Here is a 20772-nt window from a genome sequence, read left to right on the forward strand (position 1 = left end):
AATAAATAACCATAAAATTTAACTTCAACATGAAGTCTCAAATAAAAAAAATCCAAGCATACTTGAGCTAGTGTGCGATATTCAAAAAATGCCCAAAACTTTATGGTTCACATAATTCTGGAACAACAAACTGATAATTTTTCAAAATTAGAAGGAAGCTTTTTTATATTTCCTACAATACTTGAACACATCATTGTATAGTCATTGAACAGTGTAGAGGGACAGACAACAGTATACCATAATAAACTTGTTATTTCCCTCCCTCTTCCCTTGCCATGTATCACCTGATGTTTATATTGTCATAAGCAAAATAATGAGTGTTACTGTGCAGCTAGTAATTAAATTTTATCTGTAATGCTTTAGACTATACTTTTTTTTTGTAAAATGTTATAAAATAAAAAATTAAATTAAATAAAAACAAAAATTGCAAAAATAAAATTAACAAATGTTTCTTATTGCATGCACAGCATGTATAACTGCAGTTTTATTTACATTAGTACATGTATAGTCACATCTGTTTTATATTTAACCTTTAAATCAGTACATTTATATAAACAAAACACTACGTTTTATATTCTTTTCTATGTAACAGATTTGACACTGCACATGTAAGAGACAGTATTTTAAGAAACTGTTTGTCTTTTGATAAACATGCTGTTCCTGGCTGGTCCAAAGGTAATGATCTAAAAATATAAAGTACAAATACTAATATAGTAAGTACAAATACTAATATAGTAAGTACAAATATTAATATAGTAAGTACAAATATTAATAGCTGAGTAAGTACAAATACTAAAATAGTATAAGTACCAATACTAAGATATTAAACTACAAATGGGTCAATATCTTTAATTGTTTTTGCATTTACGGTAATGGTAACATTTTTGTAGCTCAGTCCATATATCGTAAACTTGGATATGTATGATAGCTTGTTTCGAAGCTGTGACATTTTCACATATGTGGCAAAGTTTTCGGGGTACCAAGTGAGATTACTTTTTCCGTAAATTTGCAAGCCCAAACATACTTGAGTGATGCGGCTCCTCATGTTATAAAATTCCTTTTTTACACAACAAGTTCTTTGAAAATTTAATACTTTGAACACATTTAATAGCTCCACAGTTTTTTTCACATTTATTCTATTTTCCTCTACTTTACTAATCACTACAAATGGTTAAGCTCAGTCATTTGTAAACAAGAATGTGTCCCAAGTACAGGAATGCCCAATCCGCACTATCATTTTCTATGTTCAGTGGACCGTGAAAATGGGGTAAAATCTCTATTTTGGCATTAAAATTAGAAAGATCATATCATAAGGAACATGTGTACTGAGTTTCAACTTCTTAAAAAACTACCTTGACCAAAAACTTTAACCTGAAGCGGGATGAACAGACACACATACCAGAAAACATAATGCCCATAAATGGGAAATAAAAATAGAAACATGTCCAATATCACTACACAGAGACCTTTTGTTTAAACACAACTTTTGAGTTCCTGTTCCTCATTTTGAGGCACATTTGGGATATTGACCCAAATGGTGAATTAATATCTTTGGGAATCCTTTCGATAGAGCTCTGAGGTTGATTAAAATTGACAATTCTGCAATTCAATAAATCATATCTTCATGTTTCGCCTGCCAGACAGGCATCATAAGGACAATTTATTCAAGAAATCATGTAATAAAATACACAAAGTGGTACATGTACATCTAAAAATGATAATAATGGTAGGTAGAAGTTACTTTAGTCAATTGTTCATGTACAAGTCAAAATAGATTTATTAAAATAAAACTATTCTTTTATTTGACTATCATACAAGTGAGGGGTTTAGCTAGCTATAAATCCAGGTTGAATCAACCATTTTCTGCATAAGAAAATACCTGTACCAAGTCAGGAATATGACAGTTGTTATCCTTTCGTTTGATGTGTTTGAGTTGTGCCATTTGCTTAATGACTTTCCATTGAGAATTTTCCTTGGATTTCGTTATATATGCTATTTTACTTCCCACTTATTATTTACAGAGGTTTTTGTACTGTAAATTCAGAAATTAAAGTGTGCATTTATTTTGCAACTTTTTGAGAATGGACAAAAAAGCAAGATTAATTATGATGATTTCAGGAATAATCTGCATACAGATACATGTTTGTATATGTATCAAGTTAAAATGTGGAAAAGAAATCTCTATACAGTAAGTGACTCACTGTCCATATTCTAACTCTGTGAGTTTTGGTTCTTAGCATTATGACAGACAGATGAAGATATGCATGGTTAAGGGGTCATCCATAATTGTCAACCATTTTTCAAAGTGTACAAAACGTACACTTGGGGGGAGGGGGTTAAAAAATCAACATTTTTACCGTACGCTTTTTTTTTTATTTCCAGAATTTATTTCGTTTCCGTAGGGAAGGTCGATGTATAAAATCGAGGATTGGCTTGGGTGTGTTTCTCTTCTTATTTCTTCTTTATTATTTTCACTTGATGATATTTATTTCGATATCATAATTCTCCTCAATCCGGATTGAACGATTAAAAGATCAAAACATATGAAAACTAAATCTTTCAAAAATGTAAACTTGTAAAACAATTTAAACAAAAAGTTTGCAAGCATTTCTTAGTACCCCCGATTGTCAATTTCGCGTGCTTTATTATAGATCGTTATCGTTTCACTCTGTTTAATAAACAAAACTGATGGAAACACTAAATTCTTTGAATGTTTTGATTTTGACAAGACAAAAGATTTTAAACTGGTACTTCGATTTATTTCCTTGTAATGTATTCCAAAACAGTAAACCAGTAAACCGGAAGTAAACTTATTTTTCTTAGTATAAGCCTCCTTTAATTAGGAGCACCTCAATATGAAGTTTAACCTTAACCTTAAAAATTATCCAATATCTGTACATGTTACAGTATATATACATAAACTATAATAGTGCCATGAATGGCATATTTGCAGGGACCTTTTAAATAGAAATACAGGCGGGAAATTTAAAAACTTAAAATGTTTTAAAACATTACACTTTTATTGATTGCTGTCTTGAGCTCTGATTCCATCAACAGCTGTCAGTCCATACTTTACCAATGCAATATAACTATGCATTTCCCTTTCTTTAATTCTTAGCATAGTTTATGTGCCCTTTTGTTAATCTTTTGCATGCTCTAGGTGCCCTTTTTCATTGGAGTTCCCACTGACCTGTGTGATAGGGAAAACACTAATCTTTGAACTCTTTATTCTAACAAAACACAAGCATCACAGATAGATGTCATCAAATAAAACAGTCAGATATGTTTTAGTTTATTTTCAAAGCAAATTTCTATATTAAACTAAAATATAATAAACAGGATCTTCTTTTTATTAAGAATGATTGATTCCTCTCTTGAAATCTGAAAATGGTTGATGTACACTTTTTGAGGGAGGGTGGGGGGTCTGAAAAAGTGTACGTTTTGTACACTTTGGAAAATGGTTGACAATTATGGATGACCCCTAAGTGTAAATAAAAAGTTGGATGCCAAAAAAAAAATAATACATATGTTATTTATCACACCTGAACTTACTTGGTAGGTATTTTGTTATGGTCTTCTAATCTTTCTAATGCTGAAAAACAAAATCAACTTTATTGTACAAAACAATTTTTAATTTAAGTAAACACCAGAGATTACTGCAATTAGAGACCTGTCATCTTTTCTTTCTAGTACTATTGTGTCTTATTTCTGATGCCAGGAATCCATATGTGTATTTATGTGTAGTTGTCAACTATATAGAATTAAATGGGAGCCAAATATATGGAAAATTTCTTTAAAGATATTTGGATATGCAAGATAGCAAACAGATATTTAAAGAGTGCTGGAAGATACCAAAGAGATATTCAAACTTATAAATCAAATACAAACTACTATGCTATGGCAAAAAAAAAAAAAAACGAAAACAAGAATGTGTCCATAGTACACGGATGCCCCACTCCCACTATCATTTTCTATGTTCAGTGGACCGTGAAATTGGGGTCAAAACTTTAATTTGGAATTAAAATTAGAAAGATCATATCATAGGGAACATGTGTACTAAGTTTCAAGTTGATGTAACTTTAACTTCATCAAAAACTACCTTGACCAAAAACTTTAACCCGAACTTTGCACTATCATTTTCTATGTTCAGTGGACCATGAAATTGGGGTCAAAACTATAATTTGGCATTAAAATTAGAAAGATCATATCATGGGGAACATGTGTATTAAGTTTCAAGTTGATTGGACTTCAGCTTCATCAAAAACTACCTCGACCAAAAACTTTTAACCGGACGGACGAACGAACGGAGGCACAGACCAGAAAACCTAATGCCCCTCTACTATCGTAGGTGGGGCATAAAAAAACAAGTTAAACTGATGATACCCCTGCCACAACTGGATAATTCTAAAAGTATTAAAATATGTAAGTTACTCATAAAAAACCTGATACCAAATTTCAGAAATCCTCGTAATGTAGTTCCTGAGAAAAATGTGACGATTTTTTTTTAACTTGTTTGTAATGTGTAAAATGATGTAAGCGTAAACAGGAAGTTGTTGAGTGAAGAATCTGAAAACACATCACATGGTATAGCCGACTCTGACATGACCAAAAATATTCATGGGACAGACAGATATAAAACAGTTGATTCCCACTTTTTTTTAAAGCAGGGGTATAATCATGAAAAGACTTAAACAGTAGTCTAAAAAACTTAACAAAGAAAACTAAATACTAAGCAAACATAAACCTCACCTTAATTGTGAAAAGGTACAGATTCTTCTAGCAGAGTAAGTGGTTTGATTTACCTGGTTTATTTGCGCATAGATAGTCCTTGCATATCTAAATACCAAAGTTCTGCTTGTACTGGTTATAGCATATATGTGTGTATGTATTACCTTGACAAGAGGAATCCTCAATAATGATTGGTGGTAGACTAAATTTTTCCACCACAACTGTTTGTGTTGCTTTATCGGTCACCTACAAGAAAAGTCAGGCACTCTATATTTTGTCAAAACTAATAAACAAAATAAATTTTACTTATTCAGACGATTAATTTAACTAGAAATATTCATGATATTCATATTCAGAATATATTTGAATTATCAATTGATTGTTGCTTTTTTAAACATTCAGTGGCAACAATTTCATACATATTGATTGATGTTTTAACACCACTTTTAAGCACCAATTTTGGGCTGTTTCGTGATGGCCAGTTTCTATTGGTGGAGGGAGCTGGAGTGCCAGGAGAAAACCACTGACCTTTAATAGAAAAACTTACAATTCTAGTCAATTAAGGTTGAAATCAAGTTGACCCACACAAGCTGGATTCGAACTCACAACCTCAGTCTTGACTGGATAGTGAGTACAGTATGGAACTACTTTTTGCAATGTTAAATTAAGAATTGAGTACTTATAGTAGCCGCATCTTGGATATGTTCTGTGTTTATTTTAATTCAGAATAATATCTTTTTTAGATTTGCAAACATAAAGGAAAAAAGTCAAAGCCATTGCTGATTTCTAAACAAATTCTGTGATTTTTCCAGGGGAGATAACTAAATGTACAATTTTAATTCAACATTTTGAATTCTGTCCTATCAATATTACCTGTTCAGCGAGTACTTTTAAGGTACTTTGTATTCATTAGTAGATATATTTTTGATCAGTTACCCACACCTCACATCCCTTATTGTTGATTACTGGTATTGCACTAGTGAGATATTTCTATTTTTATTACAAATTTAACTTATGTAGGTTATTTTGGAAGGGCCCTCAAATTTGAATACTTTATTTCATGTATATGTATAAATTATTTGTTAAATGAACTTGTACAATAATTTTCAGCAAAATAAAAATTACCAGTAATATTGTAACATAGCAAGAAAATAAGACTACAAATACCTTTTTTGTCTACAAAGTATTTGATCTAAATAAATCATGTGAAAGTGATTATGTTCTGAAAGATATTTTTTGATTGTTTTTTATTTGCCAATGACTGATTTTTTCAATAAGAAATTGTGAAAGTTAAAACCTTCATTTCTAAAAATATGCATTTTTTTTTCAAATGAATTTTGAAACTAATTGTTGAACTTTATTTAAAAAAAATCAAAGGAACTATGTCAATTATTTCTATGTCCATCCATCAATTAAAAGTTTATCTTAAACACTGAACTTTAATTTGATGTCCAGATATGTGGAATATCTAATCATATATATGAACTGCAGTCATTAATTTTTCGTGGGTATCATTTTTTGTGGATTGAGGAAAACTTTCATTTTTGTGGATATTTGAATTCATGGTTTGACAAATCTTTGCATGCAAAGCCTATTGAAAGTTAGTAATTTGTTGAACATTTGAACTGGTGGGTTACCCTTACCCACGACAATTAGTATCCAACAAATAATGATGAATCCACGGTATCCCATATATATTCTCTTTTATAATCACCTCAACAGAACTGGGATCTGTGTCTGCTATACAACATTTATCATCATAGCTTTTGGCTGCTTTCTTAATGATTTGTCTAACATGCATCCCTTGTTCAGTTAAAAGTTCCTCATATCTATTCCTAAAGAATCTATCTAAAAAAAAATGCCAATATATTAATCATTATGTTTTTTAACTAGCAATACAATAAGGTTTATACATAACACTACACTTTTCCTCATTACTTCCCTAGATCTTGACAGAGTTTGTGTTGCTCAGATTTTTTTATGTAGTGTTTCATGCACTTTTTTGCTTTTTTTATGTCATATATTTATTGCCATGACCATATGTCAATATCTCTTTGCCTTAATATGAGTTTCGCAACTCCTCTTGGTATTTTCCTTTTTTTTCCCCTTGGTATTTTCCAATTTTTTTTTTATGAATCATTGTAAAAATCCCAACTTAAACGAAGCAATGCTATCATTAACTAATCTGGCTTATATAAATCTCATTAAAATTTCCCACCCACTACTGGACCGTATGGAGATTATAAGCTGTAATAACAGAAGAGCTAGGCTTTAGTTACTGTCAAAAGGTATAATCTTTCTAATGGTAAATAATGTTGGGAACATTGTAAAAATAGGCTTGCCTTTTAATCTGATCAAAATCAGATTTTGTTGTTGCTGGTGAAAGTTCTGAAAACATCCTAAGTGAAGTCTTGATTAGATAGCTTTTTATGCTTTTTTTTAATCAACCAATCATTTTGAGTGAAAACATGGCATTTTGATTATTAACACAATTGGTTGAAAATTTTGCTGATTTATTGTGTAATCAACTGACATCAGGAGCCTGTAATTGAGTGGTTGATGTATCCTGCTGTGTTACATATTTGTTTTCATTTATTCTTTTTGTACATTAATTAGGCCTTTAGTTTTTCTCGTTTGAAAATTTAACATTTGTGATTTCGAGGCCTTTTATAGCCAACTATGCAGTATGGGTTTAGCTCATTGTTGAAGGCTGTAGTCACCTATCGGTGTTAATTTCTGTGTCTTTTTGTCTCTTGCGGAGAGTTGTCTCATTGGCAAATATACATCTTATTTTTTATATCATTCTAGTATTTATATTATAAAACATGAATAAAACCACAAAACTATATTGTCTTGCTCAGTTGAGAAATGTTTACCATCCGGTTAAGATTACCATGGTCACCATGTCAGGAAATTAAATAATTAAAAAAAATTGAAAATATTTTGCATTTTACAGATAATTTTTGTTCTATAGTAAAAAATACCAAAATTTTGAAGACAAAGACTTGATGGGATGATAGAAAGTCACTGAACACCACCTCTTATGGGATTGACTTCAGTCTTACATGGACAACAAACAAATAGAATGAAGCAAAGTGAAAGTTCTGATTCTAAACAGATAAGCCTCTAGGTATCAACCTTTTATCAGTATTTTATGGAAATTGTTAAGATATGAGCATGTGGAGCAGGATCTGTTTCCCCTCCTGGAGCACCTGAGATCAACTCGGTTTATGGTAAGGTTCTTGTTGCTCAGTTTTTGATAAAAAATTTATGTTGTGTATTGTGTACTGTTGTTTATCTTTTGATCATTTTCCTTTTCTTTGCCCTGGTATTGTCATTTTGTGTTCAACTATTAAGTTTGAATGTCCCTTTGGTATCTTTTGCATATCTTTTACAAAGTCAGAAATAAAATTACCAAAATGAAACAGTAAATCTTCCATTTCATCATCCCCATCAAAACAGTCTTCAGCATACTCAACATCTGTGAAATTTATATTCTGTCCACTGTCTGTCTTTAAAGAAAATATATCTCAGTCAACATAAATTTTTCATATACATGTACATGTATATCTATATTATTAGAAATACATAAATACTCAAGATAAGCATGTTTTACAAACTAGAGGCTCTCAAGAGCCTGTGTCGCTCACCTGTTACTGTATTTACTGATGTCGGCCATCTTTGGTGGTAGGCGGGGTCATTAGACATTTTTTTAAATTGATACATTAGTAATGATTGTGGCCAAGTTTGGTTAAATTTGCCCCATAGTTATAGAAAAGAAGATTTTTGTACAAGTTACAAAAATGACGAAAAGTTGTTCAATATTGACTATAAAGGGCAATAACTCCTTAAGGGGTCCTCTAATAATTTTGATCATGTTGACTTATTTGTAGATCTTACTTTGCTGAACATTATTGCTGTTTACAGTTTATCTCTATGTATAATAGTATTCAAGATAATAACCAAAAACTGCAAAATTTCCTTAAAATTACCACTTTTAGGGCAGCAACCCAACAACTGGTTGTCAGATTCATCTGATATTTTGAGAGGAGAAAGATCTTATTCTGATGGGCATTTAAATCTTGAAAGATTTGCCCTAAATATCTTAGTTTCAAAGATATAAAGCAAAAACTGCATTTCACCACTATGTTCTAATTTTAGCCATGTCTGCAATTTTGTTTGGTAGGCGGGGTCATCGGACCTATTTTTTAAACTATATACCACAATGATAATTGTGGCCAAGTTTGGTTAAATTTGGCCCAGTAGTTTCAGAGAAGAAGATTTTTGTACAAGTTACAAAAAATGACGAAAAGTTGTTAAAAATTGACTATAAAGGGCAATAACTCCTAAAGGGGTTGACTGACAATTTTGGTCATGTTGACTTATTTGTAGGTCTTACTTTGCTGAACATTATTGCTGTTTACAGTTTATCTTTATTTATAATAGTATTCAAGATAATAACCAAAAACTGCAAAATTTCCTTAAAATAACAAATTCAGGGGCAGAAACCCAACAACAGGTTGTCCGATTCGTCTGAAAATTTCAGGGCAGATAGATCTTGACCTGATCAACAATTTTACCCCCATGTCAGATTTGCTCTAAATGCTTTGGTTTCAAAGATATAAGCCAAAATATACATTTTACCCCTGTGTTCTATTTTTAGCCATGGCGGCCATCTTGATTGGATGGCCAGGTCATCGGACACACTTTTTAAACTAGATACCCCAAGGATGATTGTGGCCAAGTTTGGTTAAATTTGGCCCAGTAGTTTCAGAGGAGAAGATTTTTGTAAAAGTTTACGGACGACGGACGACGGAACCAGGACGCCGGACGACGGAAGCCAAGTGATGAGAAAAGCTCACTTGACCTTTCAGGTCAGGTGAGCTAAAAAGTGCAGGACAAGTACAATTCTCATGAAAATGTATCTATAAGTCAATATTGTATAAAGCTTATGTACCAAATAAATTGCTTTGCTCAGCACAGCTGGATACAACCGCAGAGGGTCAACCCTGAACAGTTGGGGCGAAAATGGACACAATATAAGCACTTGATACAGGTCTGAATTTGGATTGTGATCATATATTTAACACATAATAGGTTCGACTTTCTGACACAGAAAAACTGTTGTCAAAGAACTGAGAATTGGTTTATATGATTTCAATTTATATTCATTTTTTTTTTTGCTTTTGTGCAATACACTTTGCTGTTGCAAATTGACCCTTTTTTCTTTTAATTTCTGAAATCTGACATGAGAAAAAAAATTTCCCTCACACAATTTCTGGCTTTTTTCTCATTGTTGAAGGTAAAACAATGGGCTATAATTGCTTACTACAACTTCATTTTTTACTCCAGTGGATATTTGTCTCATATAATAGCAATCATACCAGATCCCATTTTATTTTCAATAAACAATCGTAAAATAAATATTAAATAATGACATTTCCATACAACCTATATTTCAGAAATAACTATTAAAATCTTTCTGAGGATTATCAACAAATATCTTTCAGAACCAACATTTGAAAACTACTTACTAGTTCAAAGTCAACAAGTACACCAGTATAGTTTTTACAGTTCAAGTATGATAGTAACATTTGTTTTCTCTAGTGATTTGATTTTGTATGACCATGAATTGAAAATATTTTTTTCTCACTTTCCTCAGAATGATTTTTAAGCTGTTTTTTTTTATATATACATCTTTATGACACTGTTTACTGTTACAATTTTTTAAGGTCAAGACTGAGTGCACACTTATCTTTTCAACCTCAGTTACATACTGAATTATATAACTATAGTTCCAAGCTGTGAGACTTCTGTTCAATAATTTATCCTGTAAGCAGTCTGTTATAATAAATTAGTTCATATTTTGATTTTCAGTAGCATTTATGTTTTACTTTTAGGTAAGGGTCTATTCTATGACCATATTAGCCTAGTTTTACAATCATTGAAAATATGCAAAAATATCCCCATCGAGAATGGTATGTACAAATCAATAATAGTGATTGAAGGGAGCACTTTAAAATAGTTTAATGCAATAATAAATTTAATCAAAGTGCTGGATAGCACCTGTGGAAAGTTTGCAACTGTAGATTGTAATATTTCAAATAGATAGTGTGTAGATTGCATGGTTACCTTTTTTTCCTACTTAAAAAAGAAAAAACTTTATCAAGAAATAATTGTAACAGGATGCTGCTACGAAGTCTCCCAAACAAAGCTCTCAAAATTAGTCATTCCCACGGGTCGCCTGACATTAAGCAAAATCCAATACAAATTGGTCCGGTCTAGTAAAGTGATATTCATGATTTGGGGGTGGGGATCTAGACAGTTTACAAGTTCTCAAACAGGCAGGAGGTAGGGTAAGAGTGGCCCTAGGGGACTAGCCTTTTATTTCATCTGATTTGTTTTATTATTCCGTACAAGAATATATGTTGTTTCAGTGTGGGGATTTCAACAGTTTTCAAGTTTTCGAAAAGGGGGTGGATCTTGACTGTTTACAAGTTCTCAAAACAGGATGGGGTGGGGTTACACAGAGGGACTTAATTATATTTCACTTTATTCGTTTAATTGACCAATACAAGAATATTTATGATTAAGGGTTGGGGATCTCAACCGTTTACAAGTTCTCAAACATGAGGGGTTGGGGATGACTCAGAGGTACTCCCACTATATTTCATTGGTTTTGTTTTGTTGCCCCATAAAATAGAATATAATATATGGTTTAGGGGTGATCATCTCGACCGTATAAGTTTTCCAAAAAAAGTTGGTTGGGTCACCCCTGTGGACTTCTTCTATATTTCATTTTGATTTATTTTATTTTCTCATACAAAAATATATATGGTTTGTGGGTGTGGATCTCAGCCGTTTACAAGTTCTCAAACAACAAGGGGATGGGAGTGACCCCTAGGGACTCGCCTTCTTTTGAATTTGATTTGTTTTATTGTCCAGTACAAGAATATATATGGTTAAGGGGAGGGGATCTTGACCATTTCCAAGTTGTCAAACAACAGGGGGTGGGGCTGACCCAAAGGGACTCCCACTTTATTTCATTGAATTTGTTTTGTTGCCCTATACAAAAATAGATATGGTTTAGGGGTGGGGATCTCGACCATTTACAAGTTCTCAGACATGAGGGGGTGGGGCTGACCCAAAGGGACTCCTACTTTATTTCATTTGATTTGTTTTGTTGCCCTATACAAAAATATATATGGTTTAGGGGTGGGGATCTCAACCGTTTACAAGTTCTCAGACATGAGGGGGTGGGGCTGACCCAAAGGGACTCCCACTTTATTTCATTGAATTTGTTTTGTTGCCCTATACAAAAATATATATGGTTTAGGAGTGGGGATCTCGACCGTTTACAAGTTCTCAGACATGAGGGGGTGGGGCTGACCCAAAGGGACACCCACTTTATTTCATTTGATTTGTTTTGTTGCCCTATACAAAAATATATATGGTTTAGGGGTGGGGATCTCGACCGTTTACAAGTTCTCAGACATGAGGGGTTGGGGCTGACCCAAAGGGACTCCCACTTTATTTCATTGAATTTGTTTTGTTGCCCTATACAAAAATATTTATGGTTTAGGGGTGGGGATCTAGACAGTTTCTAAGTTCCCAGACATGAGGGGTTGGGGCTGACCCAAAGGGACACCCACTTTATTTCATTTGATTTGTTTTGTTGCCACATACAAAAATACATATGGTTTATGGGTGGGGTGACTGACCCCTCTGGAGTTCCTCTATATTTCATTTGATTTATTTCATTGTCCCATACAATAATATATATGGTATATTGGTTGAAGTCTCAACTGTTAATAAGTTCTCAAAAAACCAGGGGGTGAGAGTGACCCCAGGGGACTCGCCTTTTATTTCATCTGATTTGTTTTATTGTAACATATAAAGAACATATAATGTTTAGGAGTGGGGATCTGACTGTTTTTAAGTATTCAAACATGAGGGGTTAGGTGGGGTGACACCATAGACTCAACCTAAATTTAATTAATTTGATTTGTTTTATGGTCCTGTGATCATTACTGAAAACCATGTGTGTCTGTCACTTACTGTTTTCTTCAAGTTTATAATTTATTATTGTTATTGAAAATTAAAAAAAAAAATCCCTTAGGGTTCTTTAGTAAATTCCTCCCTTCTGTTGGCCCCTCAAAATACAACTAAATAGACCCCAAGGAGAAAAATAATAAGAAATGAGCAAAAACTTTGTTTAGGAGTCTTAATAGCAATTAGTATAATTACGATTTTTGTTATAGTCCGATTTCTTATGCCGAATATGTAAAAGGCAGAGTTTATAATAGTCCGAGTTTGTTGTGGGCCGAGATCAGATGAGATACCATGATACTTCCGATACTCTCGGGCTTTTACATATTGAATAGAAATTTGTAAAAATCGTAGTATAAAGCGACGAAAAATGTTCATTCATGAAATATTTTAAACACGCTATTAATTTTCTCTTCAACCGGAGGAAGGTAGGAAACCTTTGAAACCGGGATTGTAGTACTCCCGTTTGGAGGCACACATATATGGATCTGACGCATGTCTGAAGAATACCGATAAAATCATAACGTAGAAACTGCTGTCTCGTGTGTGTATTGATTTTACTTTCCGCGTAGCGCAGATCCGCGAAGTAGTTTTTGTTCGTCTTTCAAATGAAGTTGAATTATTTGATTTATCGATGAAAATTCAGTGCATTTTTTATTCAAGCTGTATGCTATTAAAATAGAAGAGCTCAAAATTTCCAAAAGCATCTTTCTATTATTAGTTTTCAAACACCAGTACTACATTATCTAGAAGTAGGACACACTTCCTAAAGTAAGTTAGGCTGTCTCTTTTCCGGTTAGGCCGATGCCTTAAGAAAGTTTATTGCTATAGCAAGCTATAGCAAACTTTCCAAAAAGTAGTGAAAAAATAACAACTCGCTAAGTATATAAATGTATATTTTTTTCACCTTACAGTAGTTCGTTCCACTGAAAACTGTGTTATAAAACAATACCACTATATCTGTTCCTATTGGAACAAATTTTCTGTTATCTTTATTCTGTTAGGAACAAATACAGTAATCTTTGTTCCAGTGGTAGTATTTGTTCCTGAGGAAATAATGTTACAGAATATTTCTTCTACTTCTAACTAAAATTATGAAGGAAATTCTATTTCATAACGAACATATTCAAACTATTAACAGAACTTCTGGTATAATAATGAATGAACAGTATTAGATATAACCTGTGAGCCCTGTTGACAGCTACTGCATGCACTATGACTAGAATATCCCATATCTGTATCTCCAGTATCTAATGGTACAGAGAATGTTGGACACCATGGCTGTGTCCCTGACCCACTTGGGTATTGGTGCTGTTTTGGATCATGTTGATTAGAATCCCCATCAAGATCTAAACTAAAGTCATCAGAACATACATTGTTGTTTTTGTCTTGGTCCATGTTTGAAGAATACTGAAAAAAATAGAAAATTAAAATTCATGACAATGTCACAGTTCACATAGCACTTCTTTTGTTTGTTGATAAAGTTTGATTTGGTCAGTTTTTATAGATATCTCCTTTTTGAATTAACCTTCAGTATTTTTGTTATACTTTTTCCGTTTGATTCCAATGTTGACAGTGGTTTAGAAATGTTGACACCTGGACTTCTCTGTTTGGACAATTAATTGGAATTATGCTGAGAGCCCATCTCATTGTCTTTCCACATCTTCTTATTAAATACTAGAAGTGAAGTTTAATCCACACAAGGCTGAATTTTAGGTGGAGACTTGATAATTTAAAACAATGTGCAGAATTATGATTTGAAAATGTGAAGGTACATAAACTCTTATTAGTGGTTCTATTGTAGTATCCAGTCCCTATTATGCTTTGATTTTAAAGTACAACATTTTTCAAAGTAATTTCGAACATATTAAAGAAGTATAGTAGAAAAAGTGAATAAGATGAGACAAGTTATCGTTTTTTTCAATAATTTTGTCTGGCAAGGAATCTCATTAGCACTAAACTACTATGTGTATAACCTTTATAGCATTTACTTACAAAAAAGATACATAAAATTACAGGGTATAAGATGTAACTTAAGTGTCAATGATTACACTTTCGTAAAGATCTGATAATCATTATAACTCTTAAGGTAAGCATCTTTAAAGGTGCTTTAATATTGACATTTGACATTTTATATAATTTGCACCTATGATGTCAACCAACATCAAACGTCACAAGTTTATTAGCATTTCATTTTAACTATGTACATGGTGTAAGTATAACGTCACAATCTTTGTTGAAATTCTAACTTCCTTTTATAGACATTCACACTGTACAAAACTGTTCGTGTTGATCAGTCTTTATAGACTTCTTCGTTTTATAGTTTTTTTCCCCCCTTTTTTTTAGTTTCTCTTAAAATTATGAGTTTTAAATTGTTTCTCTGGTACATGAAGTTTGATCTCATTTTGAAACATTGGTGTCCAAAATAAAATAAAATATACATTAATTATCTCCCTTATTCAATTATTTCCCATAGTACCTCTTTTGGATGTAAACTATCAGACACATCTTGTTGAGTCTCTGTTTCAAGCTGTAAAACATCCTTATCATCTTCAATTAAATCACATGAGTTATAAGTTGGTTGGTGTTTACTGCTTACCTCTATCTGAAAGCAAACCAGAAATTTTAAAGATGTTATATCCATTTATACATTTCATGTAAAGTTCCACTTTTCGTAGTCAAATCTACCTAATATATAGTCTATGTAATTTTATCTGTATATGTTACTTTAAGAAATATGCATAGTAGTATATTTTTAATTAAGAATTAGGAAAATTGAAAATTGTACATAGAGCAAAGAGAAGGTATGATATGGTCAATATTTTTGTCCCTAAAAGTAAAATACCACAAAGTACAAAAATGTAGTATAATCATAACAAATCTCATTATGTTTACAAATACATCACTATACTCTGAAAAATATATACATTTATCTAAATTAAATCAGCACATTTGTGTTTTCTGCCTAATTGTGACTTCCTGTTGGAATAAATGTGTTGTTAACCTCTTAGCCAAAATAGCTCCACAAGAAAGTCAGGAATAAATGTGTTGTTAACCTCTTAGCCAAAATAGCTCCAAAAGAAAGTCAGGAATAAATGTGTTGTTAACCTCTTAGCCAAAATAGTTCCACAAGAAAGTCAGGAATAAATGTGTTGTTAACCTCATGGCCAAAACAGCTCCACAAGAAAGTCAGGAATAAATGTGTTGTTAACCTCTTAGCCAAAATAGCTCCACAAGAAAGTCAGGAATAAATGTGTTGTTAACCTCATAGCCAAAATAGCTCCACAAGAAAGTCAGGAAAAAATGTGTTGTTAACCTCATGGCCAAAATAGCTCCACAAGAAAGTCAGGAATAAATGTGTTGTTAACCTCATAGCCAAAATAGCTCCACAAGAAAGTCAGGAATAAATGTGTTGTTAACCTCATGGCCAAAACAGCTCCACAAGAAAGTCAGGAATAAATGTGTTGTTAACCTCATAGCCAAAACAGCTCCACAAGAAAGTCAGGAATAAATGTGTTGTTAACCTCATAGCCAAAATAGCTCCACAAGAAAGTCAGGAATAAATGTGTTGTTAACCTCTTAGCCAAAATAGTTCCACAAGAAAGTCAGGAATAAATGTGTTGTTAACCTCATGGCCAAAACAGCTCCACAAGAAAGTCAGGAATAAATGTGTTGTTAACCTCTTAGCCAAAATAGCTCCACAAGAAAGTCAGGAATAAATGTGTTGTTAACCTCTTAGCCAAAATAGCTCCACAAGAAAGTCAGGAATAAATGTGTTGTTAACCTCTTAGCCAAAATAGTTCCACAAGAAAGTCAGGAATAAATGTGTTGTTAACCTCTTAGCCAAAATAGCTCCACAAGAAAGTCAGGAATAAATGTGTTGTTAACCTCTTAGCCAAAATAGCTCCACAAGAAAGTCAGGAATAAATGTGTTGTTAACCTCATAGCCAAAATAGCTCCACAAGAAAGTCAGGAATAAATGTGTTGTTAACCTCATGGCCAAAATAGCTCCACAAGAAAGTCAGGAATAAATGTGTTGTTAACCTCTTAGCCAAAATAGTTCCACAAGAAAGTCAGGAATAAATGTGTTGTTAACCTCTTAGCCAAAATAGCTTCACAAGAAAGTCAGGAATAAATGTGTTGTTAACCTCATAGCCAAAATAGCTCCACATGAAAGTCGAGTATGATCTGGCAGGTAAAAAAACATATAGCTACTATATTTGCCTTATTATATAATGTCTGCAATTCAATAAAAAAATATATGTTGAAACTGAAATAGGAGCAGTACACTTAACATATTATGCTAAAACAACTGCATAAAAAATAAAATGACAAATCTAATTTATGTTCTGCCATTTAATACCTTTACATCACTACATTCCATTGAATTCTTGTCATGCGAGTGTTCTGCAGCACCCTTTTCATTAGGTAAATCTGCCTTCATCATTCCTTCTAACGCAGTGTATGGTACAACTTGTTCTGAACTGAAACAAAAAGACCTGATGAGAACTAGAATGTGCCTACTAAATAGCTTATATAATTATACTCCTTGTCTTATCAGAAGACTGTGTAAATATTTAATTTGTAATTTATACATTATTATGTGCAACTGATTATATCATTAAAAAAAAATATGCTTGAAACTGAGATATAAAGTATGAATACATATCAATTTAATTATGATATTTTTAACTTGCCCTATACAAATATATGTTGATATGTTATGAGCATGAGCTTCTCAAACAGCAGAACTGGTTTATTTGCATGATGTTAGAGAATGCAGTCACATTTTTTTCACATTTCTTTTTTTCAAAACCACATATTTTCTAGAAATATTTTTTTTTGCTGCCTAAAGATTATTTTTTAGTCAATTTAAAATCTTTACGAAATAGTTCATGCAGTAAAAGAAAAAACAAATTTTTTTTTTTAAAGAAAGCCAAATTTTTGGTGAAGATCACACCATCTTCTTTGATATCTTTATACACAATATTAAAGTAGTTTCATCATCCAGTATTATGCCACTTGTTATGTTAACTTTTGTTAATTACATTGATGCTTCAATTACATGTACCTGTTAAATGTTTTCTGTGAATGAAAGTTGTCAGGAAAGGGCATTATGTAATGCGGTCATGTAGCTTACAACCTGAAAAAATAGTGATGTAAAACATGTACTGGGCCAGTTTCAACTGGTCTTAATTTATACATTGTACATATAAACGTAATTCAAATTTAAACTGATCAGTGAAAAAATCAATTACTGTAAAAGTGCTGTGATTAATTTTAACAAAATAATGATACTTTTGTGGTACATGTGGTAGGTATATTTCTTAACAAAATATGTTCCTTTAAAATTTATTTTTTGTCGGCAGTCATGACAGTAACACCTGGGATCAACCCAGATATTAATTCATGTTATAGGGTTGGTGTTGCTCAGTCTCAAGTTTTCTATGTTGTGGTTCACTTCTCAGTTGTTTGTTTGTTTTTTGCTATGGCATTGACAGTTTTGTATATATGTATGAGTTTGATTATCCAGTTTGTATCTTTTGCCTCCTTGTATTTTAAGAACTATCCTGACTATCATTGATTGACTTAAATTCCTTTTTCAATATCTCTTAAAATAAAATTCCTTTTTCAATATCTCTTAAAATAAAATTCATTTTTCAATATCTCTTAAAATAAAATTCATTTTTCAATATCTCTTAAAATAAAATTCATTTTTCAATATCTCTTAAAACAAAATAAAATTTGAAGACAATATAACATTATCATGATTATGTAGATTCATATTATAGTCAGTATTAGATACATGTATATAACATTTGTTCACTTAATTAACAGGAATAGTTCCTACATGTAGACTTTTAGAAGTTGTAGGAACAAATGTCTTTGTGTGAAAAAATATTTTAAAGTTATGAAATATTCTTATTTTCTGGAGAAAAAGTGGTATGGATGGGTTGTTTCAAAGACTTTTGAAGGAAGGACCACATTCTGTTATTAAAATAGGGAACAGCCATGAGCTTCACAAAAACTCTTTTGACTTAAACATTGTGTCTACATGAATAGGTCTTGAACAAAACTAAAGAATACTTATGAATGCAGTGAAGACATTTATATATATAAACTACATTTTCTTTCAAAAAGTCCAGTTCAAAAACATATCCTAGTGTTATCTGTTCTTGATAGTGTAACAAACTTTTGCTCCGAGGGCCAGTTGAAGCTGAGAAATTTTCACATATGTGGTTAAATTTCTGGGTACAAAGTCAGATTACTTTTTCGGTTAATTAGTAAACCCTGAGTATCCTTTTGTGATGCGGCTCCTCGTAGTAAAATTCCCATTTTCAACACAATAAGTTCTTTGAAAAATTTAATACTTTGAACACATTTAATAGCGCCATAGTTTTTACAAATGTACAAATTTATTCTGTGTTCCCCTACTTTCTAAATTAACACAAATGGTTGAGCTCAGTAACTTGTTTATCATAGAAAAGTGTCAAATATCACTACACAGAGATTTTTTGTTTAAACGTGACTTTTGAGTTCCTCATTTCAAGGCGCATTAGGGATATTGTTCAAGTTCTTGATAGTTGGGAAAAGTATAGTATGGCAGGAACATATATATTGAAGGGACTTGACACTACCTGACTGAAGTCGATTTTATCGTCAGGGCCAAAGTTAATACAGATACGATACGGAAACGAACATGTGTTTAAAACGGATTCGCTGTTATCCTTATAATTTCTAATATTATCAATTTTATGTAACTCAAACTAGTTTTATTGTGATGCAAGTGCATCAAACTTGTATTCCGCCAATTCAAATTTGTTAAAATCGCAAGCATTTGATCACAGAATTGTGAACAATGCAAAACCAGGTAATAAAAAAATGGCGGCCATTGTCGCGATGTTTTACAAATTCTGAAACTATTAAACAGCACTTCACATCAAATATATCAAACTTATTTTGGTAATTTTTTATGACAAAATAAATAAATGATAAAACTTGTATCTATTTTCGATCAGAGTTATGTAGTTTATTTATTGAGCAGTTCCTATAATATTTCAGTCAGACGCTATCAAAATCCAAAAATCTTGGGAAGTCTTGTAGAGTCCGAGATTTTATCAATTTTATACTGAAAAGCGCATCAAATTCATTTCCTGTTAGATATACTGTTCCCAGAGTATGGTCAGCATGTCAGATATACATTTGTAAATAGAACATTTAAAATTACGCAAATTGAAGAAAAGTATCCATTAGCTATCATTCGTCTCTAGATACATATTTTGTTAATGAATTTTAGCCTTATCGATTAATCAACGCAGCTTTAACCAATACATCATGTACATCTATCCTAGAAATTATCACTGAAGGACCAAAATATGCATTGAATATTATATTGTTAGTACGTCTGAGCCAGTGACAACTCTACAACAGATTTATCCATCGGATCACCAGCAGTGATGGTGATACATGGCTGTGCACATATACAACTCGTCTAAACATCAACCCAACAATGTTAGATCTGTAAATTTGCTTTCACAAAATTTTTGTTCTTCCCTTGCTGGGATTTGAACACATGCTACTGGCCTGGGATATCGTGACACCAAATTGTTAATATATATTTTAGATAATTTTAAATTATTGAACCAATTCTTATCATTCAGCACTTTTTTGAGTGATTCTTCTTCAATCTCAGACTTGGGTAACGATAATTTAATGGTGTTCTCTGTAACAGGCAAGATGTAAAAATCTGGAAAAGAACCTGTTTACAAGTCCTTTGACTTTTTGTAAAACCTTAAAATTAAATAATGCATTAAACAATTACAATATGTTTTCCCTTGGGTGACGGTAATTTGATGGTGTTATTTGTAAGGCAAGATGTAAAGTGACAGTAAGTTTTTAAAGTTTTGTTGCTGCTGCTGCAAGAAGCTGCCATTCGTAGTCATTGACATTGTAATGTTTGGAATAAGTCTGTCACTCTGCATCAAAAAAACACTT

The 20772-nt window shown here is 32.2% G+C and overlaps 1 protein-coding gene across 3 annotated transcripts; it reads right to left on the bottom strand.

The window, feature by feature from the left end:
• Nucleotides 1-448: 448 nt before the first annotated feature.
• On the bottom strand, nt 449-20722 carry LOC143047248 (uncharacterized). 3 transcript variants are annotated; one of them, XM_076220263.1, is made up of 10 exons: nt 20600-20722; nt 17849-17920; nt 17141-17261; nt 15257-15382; nt 13960-14187; nt 8144-8240; nt 6443-6576; nt 4893-4974; nt 3553-3592; nt 449-683 (listed from the first exon to the last, which is right to left on the bottom strand). In XM_076220263.1, exons 2-10 carry the CDS (start codon nt 17890-17892, stop codon nt 563-565), a joined length of 993 nt encoding a protein of 330 aa, XP_076076378.1. In that variant the 5' UTR covers nt 17893-17920; nt 20600-20722; the 3' UTR covers nt 449-562. The 3 variants fall into 3 exon arrangements, 2 of the variants coding, with proteins under 2 accessions (XP_076076378.1, XP_076076379.1); XM_076220264.1 differs by having other exon boundaries at nt 582-683; nt 3543-3592; XR_012969464.1 differs by having other exon boundaries at nt 652-683; nt 4803-4974.
• Between the last annotated feature and the right edge of the window lie 50 nt (nt 20723-20772).

This window comes from Mytilus galloprovincialis, chromosome 10 (assembly GCF_965363235.1).
Source record: "Mytilus galloprovincialis chromosome 10, xbMytGall1.hap1.1, whole genome shotgun sequence".
In the NCBI taxonomy this organism is placed as follows: Eukaryota; Metazoa; Mollusca; class Bivalvia; order Mytilida; family Mytilidae; genus Mytilus; species Mytilus galloprovincialis.

Excerpts from the sequence above, each read along its gene's own strand:
- LOC143047248 (XM_076220263.1), bottom strand. The coding sequence starts at position 17,892 with ATGCCCTTTCCTGACAACTTTCATTCACAGAAAACATTTAACAG. Across the intron at positions 17,262-17,848 it reads TCACAGAAAACATTTAACAG|TTCAGAACAAGTTGTACCAT; the intron begins GTACATGTAATT and ends TTTTTGTTTCAG. Across the intron at positions 3,593-4,892 it reads TGAGGATTCCTCTTGTCAAG|CATTAGAAAGATTAGAAGAC; the intron begins GTAATACATACA and ends TTTGTTTTTCAG.